At 42.2% G+C, this 22,271-nt stretch overlaps 1 protein-coding gene across 4 annotated transcripts in view; it reads left to right on the top strand.

The window, feature by feature from the left end:
* The window catches only part of SSH2 (slingshot protein phosphatase 2), a 280,902-nt gene that overhangs the window by 61,076 nt on the left and 197,555 nt on the right, over window positions 1-22,271 (top strand). For 2 of the 4 annotated variants that reach the window (XM_008270960.4, XM_051824583.2), the window contains exon 2: window positions 8,747-8,827. The exons of the other annotated variants lie outside the window; for them this stretch is intronic. In XM_008270960.4, the coding sequence (XP_008269182.2) occupies window positions 8,747-8,827 (81 nt within the window). The remainder of the gene's footprint in view (window positions 1-8,746; window positions 8,828-22,271) is intronic. 4 annotated transcript variants of the gene reach the window in all.

Below are 22,271 nucleotides of genomic sequence, written 5' to 3'. Positions count from 1 at the left end.
GGTCACAGATAAGTGAACTTTCAAAGAAAATCAATTTTCAATGAAAAGTAAAACCTCTAGGCCGGCGCTGCGGCTCGATTGGCTAATCCTCCGCCTGTGGTGCCGGCACCCTGGGTTCTAGTCCTGGCTGGGGAGCTGGAGTCTGTCCTGGTTGTTCTTCTTCCAGTCCAGCTCTCTGCTGTAGCCCGGGAGTGCAGTGGAGGATGGCCCAGGTCCTTGGGCCCTGCACCTGCATGGGAGACCGGGAGGAAGCACCTGGCTCCTGGCTTCGGATTGGCCGTAGCGGCCACTTGGGGTGGGGTGAACCAATGGAAAAAGGAAGACCTTTCTCTCTGTCTCTCTCTCTCTCTCACTGTTGTAACTCTGCCTATCAAAAAAAAAAAAAAAAAAAAAAAAAAAAAAAAAAAAAAAAAAACAACCACAACCTCTAACTCTTAACACATAAGTTGTAATAAAAGACTTAGAAAGGGAAGGGAAGTACAGTAGAAGAGTATGAATTTTTCCCCCCACAGGCAGAGTGGACAGTGAGAGAGAGAGACAGAGAGAAAGGTTTTCCTTTTTCCGTTTGTTCACCTGCAGCCAGCGCACTGCGGCTGGCTCACCACGCTGATCCAAAGCCAGGAGCCAGGTGCTTCTCCTGGTCTCCCAAGCAGGTGCAGGGCCCAAGCACTTGGGCCATCCTCCACTGCTTTCCCAGGCTACAGAGAGAGCTGGACTGGAAGAGGAGCAACCAGGACAGAATCCAGCTCCCCAGCCAGGACTAGAACCCGGGGTGCCGGCGCCGCAGGCAGAGAATTAGCCTATTGAGCCGTGGTGCCGGCCTAGAAGAGTATGAATGTTTTATCCAAGAGACCTGAATTAAAATCTTTGCCCTGCTAATTACACTTAATAACTTTGGAGAGTGTGACCTCACTGTGTTGCTTTAATATTAAATGAGTTAAGAGATATGAAATATTCTGCGTCTGGTCATTGGCCATCAGAATTATTTTCATAAAAGCTAGCCCCATCAGTTGTTTTTGTATATCCAGGAGTCCTTCCAGACTCCATAGAAAGTCCATTATCCACACAATAGTTGGATCCCAACAGCTGCAGTCTTGTGTATACTATAGAATTGCAGACAAAGAATATGTGGGCTTTATTTTTCAAACACACAAATCTACTTAGAGAGTTAGGAGTCTTTCTGTTAAAAGTACAAGAATGCCATATTAAAAATGAGGTAAACAGTGAACTTTTTTAACTTAGGAAGCCCAGAAGCAAGGCAGTTGTAGAGCTGGTATAGTGACCCAATGTAGTTATCAAGGTTCTGGGTTCTTACCGTCTTTTCTGCTCTGCCATCTTTAGCATTTTGCCTTTTGTCCTTGGGCCTCTGTTTTCAAGATCACAAACTGACCGTAGACATCATGTCTTGAAAGCACAGCTGCATTCAAAGGCTCAGAAAGGGCAGTTTGTTTTTTCAAGTCTGCTTTATCAAGGTGAGAAGCCTTCCCTACAAACCCATAGCAGAGTATCTTGGGGTCTCGTTGATCAGGATTAGGGCTCCCGAGGCTGAAAAGTCAGGTATGTGGTATTTTTAATTTTTGTGATGGGACTGGTGGGGGAGAGAGGGGAGAGATGATGATTGGATAGACAACAGAGAGTGTCTGCCACAAGGAGACCGGAGTATGTGCCAATGAGAGAACAGTTCTAGGCAGTTAATCATTAGGCTGAATTGTATGCTGTAGCCAAAGGGTTGGCAAACTTTTTGTTAAGAGCCAGATAGTAAATATTTTAGGTTTGCTGACCATATATGGTCCCTGTTGCATATTTTTCTTCACTTTTCTAAATAACTTTAAAAATGTGAAAACCATTCATAGCTTGCTGGCCACATAAAACAGTTGTTGGGCCAGATTTGGCCCACAAGCTATAGTCTGCCAAAACCTGCCTCCACAATGACGGCTCAGAGGGGAGCTCCTACTTCAGTGAAGCTGAAGTCATTTTGTAGCTTCCTGAAATTCTGAGATTTAAGTGGTGCTTTGAGGATGGCTAAGCTTTGTGTTGAAAGATATGTTCCTTCTGAAGGATACAGTGAGTGGAGAAACAAGTTTGTTGCTTACCATAACAGGCGAAGCAGCGATACCTTTGCAACTGAGATGGGCTAACTGCAGGCCAGAGTTAGGGAATTCTGTAGCATGAATACTTTAACTGCCTGTGCCACTGGCAGGCCAACCTGCTGAGTAACTGAAGAAATTATGTTCTTTTGGCTTAAAGCCTCCATGTTGACTAGGAGCACAAGGAATAGTGTTTTGTGTAAGAGTTGGCTCTTCTAATAGGATCCAATGCTACTATGCCTGATTAAAATGCAAACATCAAGTTGGGAGGGAGGGGTGAAAACTGTTGATCTCTTAACCATACCTATATACAAAAGATTGTATCTCATCTTCAGTCTATATACAGTAGTTTCCCCATTTTAAAAAAATATTTACTTTTTTTTTTATTTGAAAGAGAAAGAAAGACAAAAAGAGATTTTCCATCTGCTGGTCGACTTCCCAAATGCCCACAACAACTAGAGCTGGTCAGACTGAAGCCAGGAGCCTAGAACTCTATCTCAGTCTCTTGGATAGGGATCCAAGGATCTGTGGGAAATAGGTTCTAAAACCTCCATAGATGCCTGAAACCACAGATAGTACCAAACCCTATCCTGTACATTCATACCCATGATAGCTTAACTTGTAAGTTAGGTATAGTAAGAAATTAACAATGATAGCTAATAATAAAATAGAACAGTTATAACAATACACCATCATAAAAAACTTTTTTAGGATTTATGAGTTATTTCTGTAATTTTCCATTTAAGATCTTTGGGTTGCAGTTGATTGTGGCTAACTTAAACCACAGATAACAAATAAACAAAACCACAGATAACTGGGGTTATTGTACTGTTGGCAGCAAGACAGAATTGGAACAACTGATGCTAAGTCACTCCCTCAATGAACATTTATTGAGTGCTTATTGTGTGCCAATCCCTAGAGATTCAAGTTGAGAAGCTTACAGTGTAAAGAGAAAGGAAGAAATAGAAATAATTATGGAAGAGTAAGGTAAAGATTTAAAAATATATGTGTAAGAAACTGGATGCTTCAAAGGAACCACTCACTTTATCCTGATTTAAACTTTCAAATTTACTCAATTGATTATTGCTGTCCTTCAGTAACTCTTACTTTATCCTTAATACTAGACAATTATCTTGCAGATCTATACCATTGATCACAAAGAGGCCCACGTAAAAATACTGCAGTTGGAGCAAATGCAATTCAGTATATCTCCAGAAGACAGAGAGAAAGGTCTTCCTTTTCCGTTGGTTCACCCTCCAATGGCCGCTCCAGCAGCACGCTGCAGCCGGTGCACCGCGCCAATCTGAAGCCAGGAGCCAGGTGCTTCTCCTGGTCTCCCATGGGGTGCAGGGCCCAGGGACCTGGGCCATCCTCCACTGCACTCCCCGGCCACAGCAGAGAGCTGGACTGGAAGAGGGGCAACCGGGACAGAATCCGGCGCCCCGACCGGGACTAGAACCCGGGGTGCCAGCACCACAGGCGGAGGATTAGCCTAGTGAGCTGCGGCGCCGGCTGCTACTGCTTTATACATAGATGTGTGTGCGTGTGTGTTTCCACTGTACTGTACTTAATTAAAGATTTTTAAAATGTTTATTTTCATCTACTTGAAAGGCAGAGGGGGAGATCTTCCATCCAGTGGTTCACTCCCCAAATGCCCATAACAGCCAGGGCTGGGTCAGATGAAATCAGGAGCCTGGAACTCCATCTGTATCTCAGACACTTGAACCATCACCTGCTGCATCCCAGCATGCCATTAGCAGGAAGCTGTAAGCTGATTTGGAAGCAGAGTATCCAGAACATGGACAGGTACTCTGATATGGGATGCAGGTATCCCAAGCAGCAGGTTCACCTGCTGTACCACAATACCCACCCTTAATTAAAATACATAGTTTTTTTTTTCATAATGCGTAAATTTTTCATAATATGTGTTTTCAATAAACTTTTTGAAGACTGTATATGCATGAGTTTTACACAAAAACAAACTTATTTTGGGGGGGCTGGCACTGTGGCTCAGCAGAGTAAAGCCCTGGCCTGCAGTGCCAGCATCCCATATGGGTGCCGGTTTGAGTCCCAGCTGTTCCACTTCCAATCCAGCTCCCTGCTAATGCACCTGGGAAAGCAGTGGAGGATGGCCCAAGTCCTTGGGCCCCTGTACCCATATGGGAGAGCTAGATGAAGCTCCTGGCTCCTGGCATTGGATCAGCTCAGCTCCAGCTCTTGTAGCCATTTGGGGAGTGAACCAGCAGATGGAAGACCCCTCTGTCTCTAACTCTGTCTGTAACTCTTTTAAATAATTTTTTAAATTAAAAACATAAAAAACCTTATTTGTAATTCCATTTTCCATACACATTTTGAAGATTCAGCATACACACATAATGCTTGTATGAACACAGATTATCTCTGAAAGGATACCAAAGAAACTAACATAGTGACTACTTTGGGAATGGGGTTGTAGAGGACAGGGATGGGAGGAAGACTTATTACTCTTTGACACCTTCTGAAATTTGTTTATTGGTGTACGTATTGCATATTGAAATAATTTTTTTCAATGTATACTTCGGAGATAGGAACTTCTGGGAAAGTTTTCTCAGTTTGATCACCCTTAGACTATGATATTGCTTTGTTGATTCAATTGCATGTAAGTGCCAGGATATATTTTGGCTTTTAAAGTATTAAAAATGTTTAGTCCCAAAGTCAGCATGTTTTAGGGTATACATATATTTTACTGTTTGATGTGTGATAATATATTTTGAAAATCCCTAGTTTGCCTAAGTACAACTGCAATGAATTCAGTTAGAACCAGGAGCTGGTGGGGGCGGGGGTGGGAGACGACAAAGAGAGAGAGAGAGAGAGAGAGAGAGGGAGAGGGAGGAAGAGGAAGAGGAGAGGAGAGGAGGAGGAAAAAGAAGGGAAGAAAGATGGAATATAAAGGAAAGAGAAATGAATACTACCATCCATAGTGTTTTCTGCTTAAAACTAAAACCTATAATGAGATAGAATAAAAGAAACTTAACAATAGCAACAGATTTTGACTCTGGTCAAATTATTTCTTAAGACTTGCTTGCAAATTGTTAGGTAACCTCACAGGTAAGATTGTAACACTCTTCAGGATGTCCTTCTTAATTTGAGTTCTTGCAACATACATTCCGTATAAAGATTGCAACATTTTATTACTATAATTGTTGTTTAGAAGCTGTTCTGGATTGAAACTTCTTCTTACACATGAATGTGTTTTTCTTATAAACAATCTTAACCACTGTTTTTCTCAAAACAATACATAGCCAAAGAAACATACTTGTATTTCCACAGAGCTGTACCTTTATTTTTGTAAGTTTTGTCTTTCTAGAAAAACCTATCTAGGGAGTAAAATTAAGGAATTATCTTTTATTCCTAGTTTACTAAAAATGTCTGATATCAGAAATGACTTAATTTTGTCAAATACCTTTTAACATCAATTATATCATAAATTTTCTCATTTGATTTAGTATGCTAAATTGTATTAACAGAGTTTCTGACTATTCATTCATACTTGCATTCTTGGAACAGTAAATCCTAGATAGTCTTAAGGAGAAGAGTTCATTCTACAGAACCCAGAAAGAACTTAAGAATTGGAATTACCTGGTACCTGAGAAGATAAGGCAAAAACTTGAAATGTCTTTTGTCTTCCTTTAGTACTCTTAGAATTTAATTTAGAACTAAGTTTCAAGTAAATACTTGTTTCATGAACCAATTATGTTCTAATGCTATCAGTACATTTAAATAGATATCTGTGTCTTGATTGTTTCAATTAATAGTATACAATAACATCTTAAAATAACTTTAGGAATGCAAATGTGGTTACAGGACCTTTTTCTTGAAAGGTCATTTTAAAAGAGCTAGTGTAAACATGCTGAAATATTTACAAGCATGAGAACTATGAACAGTCTTGCCTACTGTAATTTGGATTAATTACCTTATACTTTTCTCTCTGGTCTGTATATACTGTGGCAATAACAAAGAACTTTTGATATGCTTAATATTATCTGTATTACCAGTTATGTGTGTTTGGGGGAGTTGAAAGCAGCTCTGATCTCCGTTAATTTATTTTATTTTGGTGGGCAAGCATTGGGCACTACAGTTAAGTCATCACTTGGAACACTCACGTCTAATATCCGGGTGCCTGCTTTGAATCCCAGCTATGCTGCTTCCAATCCAGCTTCCTGCTACTGCACATGCTGGAAAGCAACAGGTGATGGCTCCAAGAACTTGGGTCCTTGCCTTGCATGTGGCAGACAGGATGGAATTCCTGGCTGCTGGCTTAAGACTGGCGTACCTCTGAGTATTGTGGGCATTTAGGGAATGCACCAGCAAATGGAAGATTGATTGCTCAGTCTCTGTCTCTGTTTTTTTCTACCTTTCAGATAAAATGAAAATTTTTAAAAATATTTATATTACCTATTAAGCATTTAGCGCCTCTAATATGACTTCCAGATGTCTTTATTTTTTAAATCAGTAGATCCATTTTTTTTTTAACCAGAATGGAGTAAATGTTCTTATTTTTTCCCCTCCATAAGGCAAGGGAGTAAGGAATAAAGACCCATTGTATTGCAAGAATTAAAAGTGATTTTATTTAAAAAAATTTTATTTATTTGAAAGAGAGTGGGGTCAGCATTGTGACATAGTGGGTATTGCCTACATCGCCAGCATCCCATATGGATGCCAGTTCAAGTCCCATCTGTTCCACTTCCAATTCAGCTCCCTGCTTATGCTCGTGGGAAAGCAGTGGAATATGGCCCAAGTGCTTGGGATCCTGCTCCTACACCCTGGTGGGAGACCTAGAGGAGGCTCCTGGCTCCTGGCTTTGGTCTGACCCAGCTTTGGCCATTGAAGCCATTTGGGGAGTAAACCTATAGATGGAAGATCTCTCTTTCTCTCTGTCTCTGTAAGTCTGCCTTACAAATAAAATAAATATTAAGAGAGATATAGACAGGAAGAGATCATTATTCATCCTTTGATTCACTCTCCAGATGGCTATAACTGCCAAGGCTGAGTCAGCCAGGCTGAAGCCAGGAGCCAGGACCTTCATCCGGGTCTCCCAAGTGAGTGCAGGAGCCCAAGCACTTGGGCCATCTTCTGCTATTTTTCTCAGGCCATTAGCAGGGAGCTGGATAGTAAGTGGAACAGCCAGGACACGAACTGGTGCCCATATGGAATGCTGGCATTGTAAATGGTGCTTTACCTGCTGCGCCACAATTCCAGCACCTTAAAAGTGATTTTAAATCTTTATTTCTGATGACTTTCTAAAAGAGAAGAGTGAGGGATAATGGGAGATGAGACTTGGTTACAAGAAAGCATATCAAGAGTAGGCAAAAGATCAGAGCAATAAAAAAGTAAAATGGAAGTAACCAGGAGCTAGAACCAGAAATACTAACATTGAGCTTTACTTAATTTCCTCCCAGTTTAGTTTTAATCTCTGCAGATATTCTTTCTGGTTAAAAATACAGTCTTAGTTTGGAAAATCCGAGTACACACTAATGAGAATAGCCTCTGAGTAGTTATACACAATGAAATTTCAACTGCCGGTTCTGAGAAATTTTGATGACATCATCATATATACATCAGAGCTCTAAGGATGACTCATTTTCCAACAGCTATTACCCAATCAGCTAACATTTTAATGGGATCTAATTGGTCAGAGTTGAAGCTTTTTCTGTTCTGTTTTGTATTATTAGTAATAGGAAAAAATAATCTTGGTTTACCAGCTAATGGTTTCACTCCTTTGTCTCATTTCCCTTATCTTTCTTCTAGACAAATTTTGCAAAAGAAATTGGAGAATGAGAGAAAAGGTTTTAAATTGTTTTCTCCCATCTGTTGGGGAACTTGGATAGGGCATGTCTTGTTAGGGGCCGGCATTGTGGCATAGCGTGTTGCCAGCATCCCATATGGGTTCTGGTTCAAGATGTGGCTGCTCCAGTTCCAATCCAGCTCCCTGCTAATGAGCCTGGGAAAGAGTAGAAGATGGCCTAGGTGCTTGGGCCCCTGTATCCATTTGGGAGATCTGGAAGAAGCTCTTGGCTCCTGACCTCAGCCTGGCCCATCCCTTGCAATTGTGGCCGTTTGGGAAGTGAACCAGTGGATGGAAGGTCTCTCTCTTTCTCTGTCTCTCCTCCTCTTTCTGTAACTCTGCCTTTCAAATTAATAAATAATAAATCTTTATAAAAAAGAAATAAAATAAAACATTTATTATCAGAGGGCCAAAGAAGGTAGGCTAGTGGTTTGATCCCCTAATGGGGGGCTCTGTGTTATAGTCTAAAGCCTGTCTAAACAAACACATCAAACTTCGGATGTGATGATAAGTGAATATATACCTATCCACAGTCTGAGAGAGTTCAGAGTGCATACTATGAAGGGTTAGTAGTACCTGCTTTACAGAAAAAGGACAGCCCAAGTTGCCTAAACAGGGAAATTGTGGAAAATGCTTCCGCTAACCTGACATTCTTCAGTCAATTAACTAGTCACCTTGTTGGCTATATTCTTTCCAAAAAATCCATCACTAATCAGCGTTGCAGCAGCTTCTCACCAATGAGCTAGCACTGACTTGGTGATTTCAGCTGGCTTTTTCCCTCACACTTGCGGGCCCATTTGTCTGGGTCTCTGAAATGACATTGTTTGTGTTACAGAGCTCTTATTTGGAAGACAGTGAATCAGCAGCGTTACTTTGCTGTGAATCTGAAGAAGCAGAAATCTTTAGTGATTCCAATGTACGTAGGTATATGTTTTTATACAGCCTTTGGTTATTCAAGTAAAAGTGTTTGTGGTGAATTTGGCTCATAAATGCAGTTGGTACAGTGCCTGTATTTCATCTGCTCTACTCAGCCAGATAGTCTGAGAAGGCAACTGGTGACTTAGAGTGAGTGTATGTATAAATACAATGGTCCATTTATGTGCATGATAATCTCCACACAAAGTGTATCTCTCAAAGTAGGGGGAAAAATGTTGCATCCTAGTCACCTTGTTTGAGTGTCCTTCAATAAAGATGATGATTCTTTATGCAGTTTTCCCCTCGTGCATACTTTTTTTAAGGTTAATAGTGTCCTCTTCTCTGTGGCAACTGCTTGGTATTGGTACCTAACATGTCCTAGTTATTGATCATGGTAAGCCAAATAGTGTTATAATCACTAGAAGGGAGAGTCAGCCTGATCCTCTAAAATGTAGAATATTGGAGTGGGCATTTAGTGCAGTTAAGATGTTGCTTGATACACACACATCCCATATCAAAGTGCCTGGATTGGAGTCTCAGCTTCACTTGGGATTTCAGCATCTTGCTAATGCATACCCTGGGAGGCAGCAGATGATGATGACTCAAGTACTGAGGTCCCTGACATGGATTGGGGAGACTCAGATTGAGTTCTGGGCTCCTGACTTCAACTTAACCCAGCCCTAGCTGTTTTGGGTATTTGGGAGTGAACCAACAGATGGAAGATCTCTATCTAGCTGTCTCTGGCTTTCAAATAAATAAAAATAAGTGAATTACATTATTAAGAAATTTCAACAGTAAAAAATAAATTGTAGAACATGAAACTAACTATATCATTAAATGTTAGACATTTTATTTATATCATTTGACTCCCAACATAGTTACCTAGAGAGTCACGCTGAAGTTAGAAAATTGAATTAAAGGAGTGCTGGAGGTATATTGGAGGGAAAGGAAGAAAAGAGCTGTGAAGAGAGAATATGAATGAGCTTTAAAACGTAGATATCTGTCTCCATCAGGAGGGAGGGAGAAAAGGAAGAGATTGGGAAGGGAGGGGAGGGAAGAGGGGAGAAGAAAAGTGGGAGAAGGGAATGAGGGAGGGGTTGATGATACCCTGATTTTACATGTTGCTCTTTATGACAAAGTTTATGCATATTTGGAATGGCATTGTGAGGAAAGATTTGTTCAAGCATACTTTTGGATTATTTTTATTCTATTTCAGAGGGTCAAGATGGCCTTGTATCAGACTGAGATTTGGAAACATGGCAAACCTTTTTCCTCCACTTCAGGATTTATTCTGTGCCTTACTATATAATATATCCTACTGCACAAATTCATTTTTTAGAAAAAGATTTATTATTTTGAAAGAGTTAGAGGAAGAGATAGGGGGAGGGGTGGGATCTCCCATTTGTTGGTTCATTCCCCCAGATGGCCACAACAGCAAGGCTAGGCCAGGCCAAAATCAGCAGCCAGGAACTTCTTCCCGGTCTCCCATGTGGGTGCAGGGGCCCAAACACTTGAACCATCTTCCACTGCTTTTCCCAGGCCATTAGCAGAGAGCTGGATCAGAAGTGGAGCAGCCAGATTACTAACTGTTGCCCATATGGGATGCTGGCACCAAAGGTGGCAGCTTTACCCACTGTGCCACAACACTAGCCCCCTACTGCCCAAATTCTAAACAGTACAGTTAGTATAGCATACTTTAAACTGGATTGGTTTTGACTGATTTGATCTTTTTTCCGTAATGTGTTAGACTTGGGCTCTTCCAATAGGTAGCTGCGACTAACACTGGATTTTATAAACCTAATAATAATAAAGGCTGCTTTTTGTCCAGATCAGGATGTTTACTGTATATAGTAGCACACAGTAAATTTTGTGGAGGTTTGACAAATGGAAACTGTCTCTCAAAATAAGCTGTGCCTTTCAAGATTATCAACATAGTACTGCCAGCTCTTTAGCTGTCTCCATTACTTCATCTTTATGGCACAATGGAAATGATTGCCATTTTAGGATCTCATTCACCTATTATATTGACTTACCTTACTGTTGTTCTTCAGTCAGTGTTGATGAAGAATCTGAAGTGGTACTCATTTCCCTAGAGCTTGCAAACATTAGATGATGAACCCACTTGATCATTCTATAGGAGGGGGGGAGAAAGATTCCTTCTTTCCTCTTTATTCTTGTGTGAGCTTTTTGCCTGGGTCTAGGAACCCAATTCATGCAAGTGCTGTTAACAAGAGAACACATCAAATTTTTATTGAATTTACATGTACGTAAGGATCTTCACAAGAAAGTGTAGTCTGAAGAAATGACCAAAGCTTAATGCTTGTCTACTTTGTGGACAAAGAATGATAAATTTGTGAAGGAATGATAGAAAAATGGATCTCAAGAAAAGGTAATAAATTCTAGAAATGTTGCTAACAAATGTATGCAGAGAATGTAAAACCTAGAAGATAAGTGTTACCTAAATAAGTTATTCAGGTTCATTGCAACCTCTTCGCAGTATCTGGTAATCCAGATTAATTTCCAACCTTGATATGAAGAAGGACATCCCTCCCCCCAAAATTCTTTGTAGCTGGTTCCATGTAGAAGAAGATGGAGCAGATGGTTGTTTGAAGTCACAGTTCCTCAAGTGATTTTAGATTTGAAATAATATACCAATTTAACATATTTTGAGATGGCATGTGCTGAACTCCTTCATTTGCAAAGTTAAATGATGAAGCCACATGAGCATTATTTCATTGTCAACATTTTGCAGATGGCAAACAAAGTGGAAAGGTTGTATTCATTGCCCAATGTTGTGTGATAAGCAGGAACAAAACTGACATCAGATCGCAGCTGATAGCTTTGGTGAGCTCATTCCCAGCAGGCAGGCAGCATCACTGATGGAGTGTGGACCACCTCCTTATATAGTATTCTACAAGGTTTATTTTTAGTTTGCAGTAGAGTCCTTTGGACTTGCACTGGCTTATTGTTTGGCTTATTTTGTCTTGGAGAGACAAGTGCATGGGAATCTACATAAAAAATATTTTTTATGAAGTGGGACACATGGTAGTGGAAAGGTAGCACTAGTTTTAATGGTTTTTTCTCCCTTTCAAACAATTAGTTGGATCTATGTATTTACAGATTACTCTGAGTAACTTTATTTTGTTGTCAGAACTTTCACTCATTTAAGTCAGGTTTGTTATGTTCAGGAAGCAAGACTGGTTATAAGTATTTGACTGCCCTTTTTTTTTTTTTTTTTTTTTTTTTGACAGGCAGAGTGGACAGTGAGAAAGAGAGAGACAGAGAAAGGTCTTCCTTTGCCGTTGGTTCACCCTCCAATGGCCGCTCCAGCAGCGTGCTGCGGCCAGCACACCGTGCTGATCCGAAGGCAGAAGCCAGGTGCTTCTCCTGGTCTCCCATGGAGGGGAGGGCCCAAGCACTTGGGCCATCCTCCACTGCACTCCCGGGCCACAGCAGAGAGCTGGCCTGGAAGAGGGGCAACCGGGACTAGAACCCGGTATGCTGGCGCCGCAAGGTGGAGGATTAGCCTAGTGAGCCATGGCACCGGCCTTGACTGCCTTTTAAAGGTACAATATTGGATCCCCCTCCTGTTTTGCCTGCTCAGGGAGAATTTTGCATACTTTTTTCCTTTTTTTCACCTTCCCATTCCCACCTTTGTATCAAAATGGATTGAAGAGTTTTTCCTCATTTGTAGACTTAATTTGGAGAAACTGGATTCTAATACCTATTAGATTAAAGAAAAGTAGTAACTGTTTGAAGTAGAAATACCAGTTTAAAGAAGGGTACAAGAAAAAGTCAGTCATTGAAGAACTTTCTCTTCAATTTTGGGATAACCAGATTGGTTAGTTGTATTCATTCATTCAAGTTTTGCATACATGCATTTAATCACTGAGCATTGACTTATGTGAAATCCCTGTGCTTTAGGCTGTGGAGGTTATGTATAGAATGTAGAACCAAACAAAATAGGAAGAAGACCATATCAAGACTCTGTTTTTATGGACTATTCTGTTTCTTTGCTTGGTTTATTATACCTTACAGGGAATGCATTTTTCCCTCTGTGTAGTGAAAAAACCTTTATGTTTGAATAGCCCTGAGAAAGAAAGAGATGTTAACCTTTTGTGTTATTAAAGGGAAAAAAAAGTCAATCTTTAGATTTAAATGTGAAGGCAGACCCCCTCCCCAAAAAAAGGAAAATCAAAAAAATTGAAATATTTGGTTTTGAATACTCTCATGTTTTTATTTTTAAAATGATTTATTTATTTACTTATTTATTTGAAAGACAGAGGCAGACATCGATCTTCCATCCACTAGTTCATTCCCCAAATGCCCACAGTAGCTGGGGCTGAGCCAACCTGAAACTAGGAGCTTAGAACTCAATCTGGATCTCCCATATGGATGGCAGGAATGCAAATATTTGGACCAATATCTTCTACTTCCCAGGCATATTAGCAGGAAGCTGGATCAGAAGCAGAGGCAGGAATCTAACCCAGGAACTCTGATGTGGGATGTGGATGTCCCAAGCAACAGTTTAACCTGCTGCTCTACAACCGTGATCCCTTTTAACATTTTTAGATCGTAGTTTTAATTTCTCTTCTAGAGCAGGACAGGTTCTCAGAATACTACAGTATCTTTTTAGATATCTGCTTCTCTTGGATTTTTCATATGGAGTAATTTTGTGAATGGAAGAACAGCTATGGGGAGAAAGAATATTTTAACCTAATAGTAAGTTTAAGATATCATCGGCATTGGGGCCAGCACCATGGCGCAGTGGGTTAATCCTCAACCTGCGGCGCTGGCATCCCATGTGGGCACCAGTTCTAGTCCCGGCTGCTCCTCTTCCAATCCAGCTCTCTGCTGTGGCTTGAGAAAGCAGTGGAAGATGGCCCAAGTTCTTGGGCCCCTGAACCTGCATGGGAGACCAGGAAGAGGCTCCTGGCTCCTGGCTTCAAATCGGCGCAGCTCCGGCCGTTGCGGCCATTTGGGGAGTGAACCAATGGAAGGAAGACCTTTCTCTCTGTCTCTCCCTCTCACTCTCTGTAACTCTACCTCTCAAATAAATAAATAAAATCTTTTTTTTAAAAAAAAAAAAAGGTGTTATCAGCATTAAGGTAACTCTTAATTGAATGCCTATTGTAGGGTAGGCAGTCCTTATGGATTGAAGATAGAAGGGACTTTAATCTTCAGGGTTCTTCTAAAGCATCCAGTTTTTCTTGCCTTTTTTTTTTTTTCCGGCACGCTGCAGCCAGCGCACCGCGCTGATCCGATGGCAGGAGCCAGGTACTTCTCCTGGTCTCCATGGGGTGCAGGGCCCAAGCACTTGGGCCATCCTCCACTGCACTCCCTGGCGACAGCAGAGAGCTGGCTTGGAAAAGGGGCAACCAGGACAGAATCCGGCACCCCGACCGGGACTAGAACCCGGTGTGCCGGCGCCGCAAGGTGGAGGATTAGCCTAGTAAGCCGCGGCGCCGGCCTCTTGCATGTTTTAAATCTTGGAATGTGGTATATGAATGAAAATAATCAATGACTTATTAGCTCAGAAAAGAAGCTATACTCAGGATGGGAGAACTGCTATGGTCATTAAATAGTTCCGTAAGTCTCCAAAGATAGTAAACACAAAAATCTCATGGGTAAGCCTACAGATACAACAGTGATAACAAACTGATTGACTGAAATGTGGTGATGGTGTGTAGGCCAACAGCACGCACATCCAGGCATTTCTGATTGTTTGTATTCACCCTCTTCCTTTCTGTTCTCTGTGCCAGGTATATTCTCTATTTCTTTTGTTTTTGTTTTCTTTAAAAAAAATCTCATTTGCAGAAACACCTTTCACTAGCCAGCATACACAAATATAAAAAAAAGGGGGAAATAAGGAACATAAGGAGATGAATTTTATTGTTAGTTTAAAATGGCCAGTAGGCCAATGGCAAGCAGCCACACCACAGGGGTTCAAGGTTATTTGAATTGTTTCTGCATCATTTCTGCTGTATGGTGAAGAGTTTGTGGGCACATGGTCAGAAAAAGGAGGAAAAAAGTATTGCTAGTAGCAAAAACAGTTTTACCATGAACAGTGTTCCATTTTTCTTTCCTGTGGAAGAGATCTGATTGAAGTGATTAACCTAGGAGGAAGCCTCTTTTAACATCTGATTTTTACTTTGTTCCAGAATAATATGTAGGAAAACATATTTCAACTGTTTCATCCTTGAATAATTATTAAGAAAAGCATTTTTGTTTTCTTTTTAAAAATCTTAGCCCCCTCCCTTTTTAAAAAGATTTTGTTTATTTATTTGAGATGTAGAGTTACAGTCAGAGAGAAGGAGAGACAGAGAGAAAGATCTTCCATCTGCTGGTTGATTCCCAAAATGGCCACAATGGCCGGGGCTAGACCAGTCCGAAGGCAGGAGCCAGGAGCTTCCTCCAGGTCTCCCACATGGAGCAGGGGCCAAGCACTTAGGCCATCCTCCACTGCCTTCCCAGGCCATAGCAGAGAGCTGTATCAGAAGAGGAGCAGCCAGGACACGAACCAGCGCCCATATGGGATGCCAGCACTGTGGGCGGAGGCTTAGCCTACTGTGCCACAGCGCTGGCCCCGAATCTTAGCCTCTTGACTGACTTCTTTGAGAGGATATCAGATTTGTAGCAATCTTGGGTCCACAGGCTATTTTTCAGATTAGTTGTTTTTGGCTGGCGCTGCGGCTCAATAGGCTAATCCTCCGCCTGCGGCACCAGCACCCCGGGTTCTAGTCGGATTCTGTCCCATTGCCCCTCTTTAGGCCAGCTCTCTGCTGTGGCCCGGGAGTGCAGTGGAGGATGGCCCAAGTCCTTGGGCCCTGCACCCCATAGGAGACCAGGAGAAGCACCTGGCTCCTGGCTTCGATTCAGTGCGGCGGCCATTTGGGGGTGAACCAGCGGTAAAAGGAAGACCTTTCTTTCTGTCTCTTTCTCTCTCACTGTCCACTCTGCCTGTCAAAAAAAATTAAAAATTAAAAAATAAAAAAAATTAGTTGCTTTTAACTCAGTAATTCTCATCATAGCTGCAAATTAGAATTGCCTGGTGACTTTTAAATTTTTATTTATTTTAATTGAAAGACAGAGAGGCAGACAGAGATAGGTCTTCTATCCCCTGATTCATTCCCCAAATGCCCACAAAATCCAGGAGCCTGGAACTCAGTCCAGGTTTCCCATGTGGATGGCAGAAACCTAGGTACTTCAGCCATCACCTGCTGCTTCACAGGGTGCCCTGGAAACTGGAATCAGGAGTAGAGCTGGGACTGGTACCCAGGCTCCCTATTGGGTGCAGGTGTCCCAAACAACATCTAAACCATTGAGTCAAGACGGCGCTGCGGCTCACTAGGCTAATCCTCCGCCTAGCGGCGCCAGCACACCGGGTTCTAGTCCCGGTTGGGGCGCCGGATTCTGTCCCGGTTGCCCTTCTTCCAGGCCAGCTCTCTGCTGTGGCCTGGGAGTGCAGTGGAGGATGGCCCAAGTCCTTGGGCCCTGTACCCCATGGGAGACCAGGAAAAGCACCTGGCTCCTGGCTCCTGCCATCGGATCAGTGCGGTGCGGCGGCCATTGGAGGGTGAACCAACGGCAAAGGAAGACCTTTCTCTCTGTCTCTCTCTTTCTCACTGTCCACTCTGCCTGTCAAAATAAATAAATAAATAAATAAACAAACAAACCATTGAGTCAAATGCTTGCCCCTCACCTGGTAACTTTTTTAAATAATTCAAGAATACTCTCACTCCAGGCAAGTTAAATCGTGATCACTGTGAATGGGGCCAAGGAATTGCTGGTTTAAAAATGCTCCCAGGTTTATCTTTGTCTCTCTCTAACTCTGCCTGTCCAAAAAAAAAAAAAAAAAAAAAAAAAAAGCTCCCAGAATGGTTCTAATCAAGGTTAAGAATCACTGGTTTAATTCTAGCTCTGGTAATGTTTTCATCTTCAAATTGGAGGCCCAGTCTGCAACATTTGTAACACCTGTTTCCTTGAAAAGTAGATGAAATGTAAGATTGACTAGAATCTAAAGAGTTGCTCTATGTGTTTGATTACTCAGGTTCAATACAATTACCATCTATTCAGTAAAATTCTTTTTTTTTTTTTTTTTGACAGGCAGAGTGGACAGAGAGAGACAGAGAGAGAAATGTCTTCCTTTTGCCGTTCGTTCACCCTCCAATGGCCACCGCGGCCGGCGCACTGTGCTGATCCAATGGCAGGAGCCAGGTACTTATCCTGGTCTCCCATGGGGTGCAGGGCCCAAGCACTTGGGCCATCCTCCACTGCACTTCCTGGCCACAGCAGAGAGCTGGGCTGGAAGAGGGGCAACCGGGACAGAATCCGGCGCCCCGACCGGGACTAGAACCTGGTGTGCCGGTGCCGCAAGGCGGAGGATTAGCTTAGTGAGCCGCGGCGGGCGCCGGCCAGTAAAATTCTTTGGCTATATTTTTGTTAGAAGTAGAGCAAGATACTTAAATTAGGTGATCCAAACCCACCATAAACCTGTAACAGTGAAGGTTAGAGTTTCCATGGAGAGTACTAATTCTTCATGTGCAACTCTGCTGGGGTGCTAAAAATAAAAGAACTATTCAGCGTGTTATAGTTTGTATTTTACACTTAAAAATGAGAATAAACTTAACAAAAAAAGTGCTTATCATGTGTGTGTGTGTGTGTGTGTTTTGTTTTGTTTTGGGAAAGCAAACAAAGAGAGGGAGCAAGCTCCTATCTGCCTGTCTGCTGGTTCACTCCCCACATGTCCACAATAGCTGGAGCCAAGAGTAAGGAACTCAATCTCATTCTCCCACATAGGTGACAGGTACCTGGCTATTTGAATCATCACTGTTGCCTCCCAGGGTCTGCACTGACAGGAAAATGGAACTGGGAGCAGAACTGGGACCCAAACCCAGGCACTCTGATATAGGATGTGGACATCTTAACAGGCTACACATACACAGCTATATTGCACCTTTATGTAAAATGTGGTAAATTTTCATAAACGTATATCAGGTGATTTTTCAACCTATACCTAGATCAAGAATTGAAATATTACCATTCCCCCAAACCAGTTCTCCTCTGTCAGCCTCCTCTGCGTTCCCGTCCAGTCACTGCTCACCCCCTCCAGATATCACCCTTTAGGAATAACCACTATTTTGACTTCTTGACAAATGTTTGTGTGCGTTAGAGGACCCTCTCCAACTTCCAGAATCAGGGCTCAACATTGTGCAGTGGTTATGAGCTCAGCCTCAAGATTCAGACAGCCTGGGTCAGAGTCCCAGCTCCACCATGTAGTGGCTGTGTGACTCCACTTCTCTAAGCCTCAGCCTCATTTCCTCCATTTGTAAAGTAGAGATAATAACAGTGCCTGTTCCAAGAGCTGTTGTTAGAATTAAATGAGCTAATTTATGTTAAGCACTCAGAGGGCCTAGTGCATTATCTGTGCTGAGTAAAGAGCAGGATTCCCTTGAGTCACCATCTCTTCAGCATAGTCAGGGCGGTGTCACTGTGGTCTGTGGGCACAGTGCAGTTTGTACTTCAGCTCTGGCAGGAAGAAGGAAGAAACAGTTGGCATCTTTAACTCTCTTTGTTTTTCTTCAGTATCCCTAATTTAGCTTTGGCATGGCTAACTTGTGGAAACTTCTAAAACACACAAATATTTTTTGATTCATGAAATGGCTATTGAAAGGCCAGAAATATTCTATTGCACATATTTATGTTCCCCACAGCCCTCCCACAGTGATTTGCAAATTGTACATAGTTAATGCCTTGGTGAAGAAATGTAAAAATGATGCTGCTGGCACCCAGTTCTTTCCTGTGCTGTGCTTGTATTAATTCTGGTCTTTTGACAAGTATCATATTTTTGAAGCATTTGATATGAAGAATGAGGGATGTGGCAATGAAACAATTGTAGGCAGCACCAGGAGCGTGGCTTAATTTGTAAAATCAACCAAATAAAAACTATAATTTGAAGCAGAGTCTGCTCAGGTATAGTTACTTGCCCCTTATTTTGGTAAAGAAAAGCAAGGAAAACAGAAGTTGGCAGGACTTGTATTTTTCATTAGTAAGATGGTACAAACTTTTTTAGATCCTGGTTTGGGAAGAGTTTACCCTTTGAAAGGGATAAGGATGGGGAAAAAACTACATATTGAGTCTTACTAGGTGACAGACATTGTTCTAAATGCCTTTTATATAATTTAGTGCTGAATCCAAGTTGTCAAGGAAAGTGCTTTTAGTACTGAGGTGTCGCTCCCCCTCTTCGTGGAGGAACGACACAGGACCCTGCGCTGTTCTTTCGTCTGCTCGGCCCTCCCCGGGTTTGCTGCTGGTTCTTCCCGGGTTGGCTACTGTCCCTTCCACCTCCGTGGAAGGGCGGTTCCCCCTGGCCACATTCCCCACTTCCGCAGGGGAGCGGCACTCCGCCGGCCGGCTCTCTCGGGGGCTGCACAGGTGTTCCCCTTAGATGTTCCCCTTAGATGTTCCTGTTAGATGTTCCTGGTGCATGCCGTCTCCTCCTTTATAGTCCTCCTCTGCCAATCCCAACTCGGCTGCCCACACGCCGAGTACGCTGCTCTCCTCCAATCAGGAGCAAGTCCTACAGTTTATTGGTTGAACTGGAGGCAGCTGCGTAGAAGCTATTTTCTTCTCTCCTAGCGCCATATTGTGGGAGAGCAGATGCACAGAATAAGTCTTAATTCCAGTAACTTAGTCTAGTCTGGGTTGCTCCCCACACTGAGGAACTACTGAAGGTGAAGAACCAGGCTTGCCTAAGATGTGTGACAGCTAAGTCTGACTGACACTCCCGGGTGCAGCTCTTAACCTTATGCTGTTGTACTTGAATATTGTTATTCTGTGCTAGTCAGGGGCAAATGGAACAGTGGTTCTTAACTTCAGTTTCGTGTAAGGAAAGGTCTGGAGTTAAAAAAAAAAACAAAAACAGAGAAACTTAAGTTTCACTTAATGAAGTTTCTCATTCAGTAAGTCCTGGATGAAGCTCAACATCTTTCTTCTTTATTAAGGTTCGTAAGTGATTGTGCAGCCAGAGTTAATTTGGGGGCATCTGAAGCCTGAATTTTATTTTAATTTTTTTAAAGATTTATTTATTTATTTGAAAGTCAGAGTTACATAGAGGGAGGAGAAGCCGAGAGAGAAGAAAGAGAGAGAGAGAGGGAGAGGAGGTCTTCCATCCCTTGGTTCACTCCCCAGTTGGCCGCAGCAGCTGAAGCTGTGCTGATCCAAAGCCAGGAGCCAGGAGCTTCTTCCAAGTCTCCCACATGGTTGCAGGGGCCCAAGCACTTGGGCCATCTTGTACTGCTTTCCCAGGCCATAGCAGAGAGCTGGATTGGAAGTGGAGCAGCCGGGTCTCGAACCAGTGCCTATATGGGATGCCGGCACTTCAGGCCAGGGCATTAATCTGCTGTGCCACAGCACCAGCCCCTGAAGACTGAATTTAAAATATTGTAAATATACACTTGTTGTTAGAAGTAAAGGGAAAGAGGAGTAGTTTAATAATTGAGTTTCATGCTTCAGGAAGTAAGATGGTACTTATCACTAGAAATTGGACATATCACTGGGGTATTTATCTGCCTCTGCCTCTCTGTAACTCTGACTTTTGGGTAAATAAATAATAAATCTTAAAAAAAAAAAAAAGGCAACTGTGTCCCACATTAGAGTACCTGGATTTGATACTTTTCTCTGGCTCCTTACTCCAGCTTCCTGCTAATGCAGACCTTGGGAGGCAGCAGTAATGGCTCAAGTGATTGGGTTCCTGCCACCACATGGAAAACCTGTATTGAGTTCCAGGCTCCAGGTTCAGGCCCCAGTAGTGCCCAGACCTGGCTTTTGTAGACATTTGGGGAGTAAACCAGTGGTAAGCCAAAAACTACATTGGAAAGTCCTATAAATAAAGTCAAAACATAAATAATAGATTGTAGGAAAGATTTTCAACACTTACATATAAATTAATATAAATTTCTATAATGTGGGTTTTCTTTTAAGTGAAAAATTCCTTAATTTTTTATTCTTGGTTCCACTACAACAATTTACAGGGCAATATACCTGATGTAGTGAGAAGAAAGAGAATCAAAGCTACAACAGATAAAAGGCCTTGGGAATACACATCTTAAGTGACACTACATTGCATTAATCAATAGCTGTACTTTTTGCAATCTGTAACTATGCTATCCTGAACAAGAAAGTTTTCCTGTTTCAGCTGCATTTTTCTGACTGAATTATCATTCCTTCTGTGGCAGATTTTTATAGTTCCTTTCTTGTGTTTGGGATGACTTCTCAAAGTAACCTGCAGCCTTTCTGACAACTTCTTACTCTTTCTTGCTAAGCACCGTAGCCCTTTTCTGCTATTCGTATAACCTTCTACCATGTCCACCAGGTGCATAGCCACACCATGCAGACTGCCCCAGATTCTCCTACCAAAATTGCCCCCTTTCATAGGTCCATAATTCCATTGCTGTTATCTACTATAATTTCCAAAATTATTATAGTTTCCCCAACCACCATAGTTAACCTCCAGAATTTTTTAATTCATTGAGTCATCATTTCTTCCTCCTCCACCACGTCCATCACCTTTGGTTTCCATATCCTGGTCCACCACCACCATAGCCTCCTCTGCTACTATAACCAACACCACCACCATAGTTTCTACCATCACTTCCAAATCCATTATATCCACCATCATCTCTATAACATGCTCTGCTCCCACCACCTCCACTACCATAGTCTCCTCTTCCACCAAAATTTCCATCACAGCCAAAAGTACCTCTACCACTTTTCTGGAACATTTCACTGAGGTGGGGGTTGGGGAGTGTTTTCTCTCATTACCACACAATCTGTGACTATGTCCCATTTCTCTACTGTTCTCTCAAGCTATTGTCTCTTTTTTCAAAACTCAGACCACCAGTAGTTTCCTCAACCACTCTGGCTCTATAGGATCATGGCCTTCTTCCTCTTGATAGGCAATGGCTGGAGTCTGGCTGGAGGCGACCTGGTGGCAGATTTACCTCTATTTTGAGACATAACTGACTTTTTCCAAAGTGAGTTCAATATGGGACCAAGAGTTATAATATATTTAATTTTTATACTTCGTGAAAAGATTTATTTATTAATTTAGAGAGAGAGAATTGAGATCTTTTAATTGCTGGTTCATTCTTCAGATGACTGTAGTAGCTGGACTGGGCCAGGAAGCCAGGAATTAGGCACTCCATCCCAGTCTCCCATGTGGGTGGCAAGGACTCAGGTAGTTGAGCCACCATTCACTGCTTCCCAAGTGCATTACTAGGGAGCTGGATTAGAAGTGAAGCAGCTGGGACTCCAATGGGATGCAGAGTGGCTTAACCCACTGCACCATTGTGCCTGCCCCAAGAGTTGTATGTTTTATAAAGACTAGAAACAGAAAAATATGTAAAAGATATTAACCAGCTTTAACAGAAAAAAGGTATACAAAC

This window comes from Oryctolagus cuniculus, chromosome 17 (assembly GCF_964237555.1).
Source record: "Oryctolagus cuniculus chromosome 17, mOryCun1.1, whole genome shotgun sequence".
Classification (NCBI taxonomy): Eukaryota; Metazoa; Chordata; class Mammalia; order Lagomorpha; family Leporidae; genus Oryctolagus; species Oryctolagus cuniculus.
This window is presented reverse-complemented; position numbering and strand designations above follow the sequence as displayed.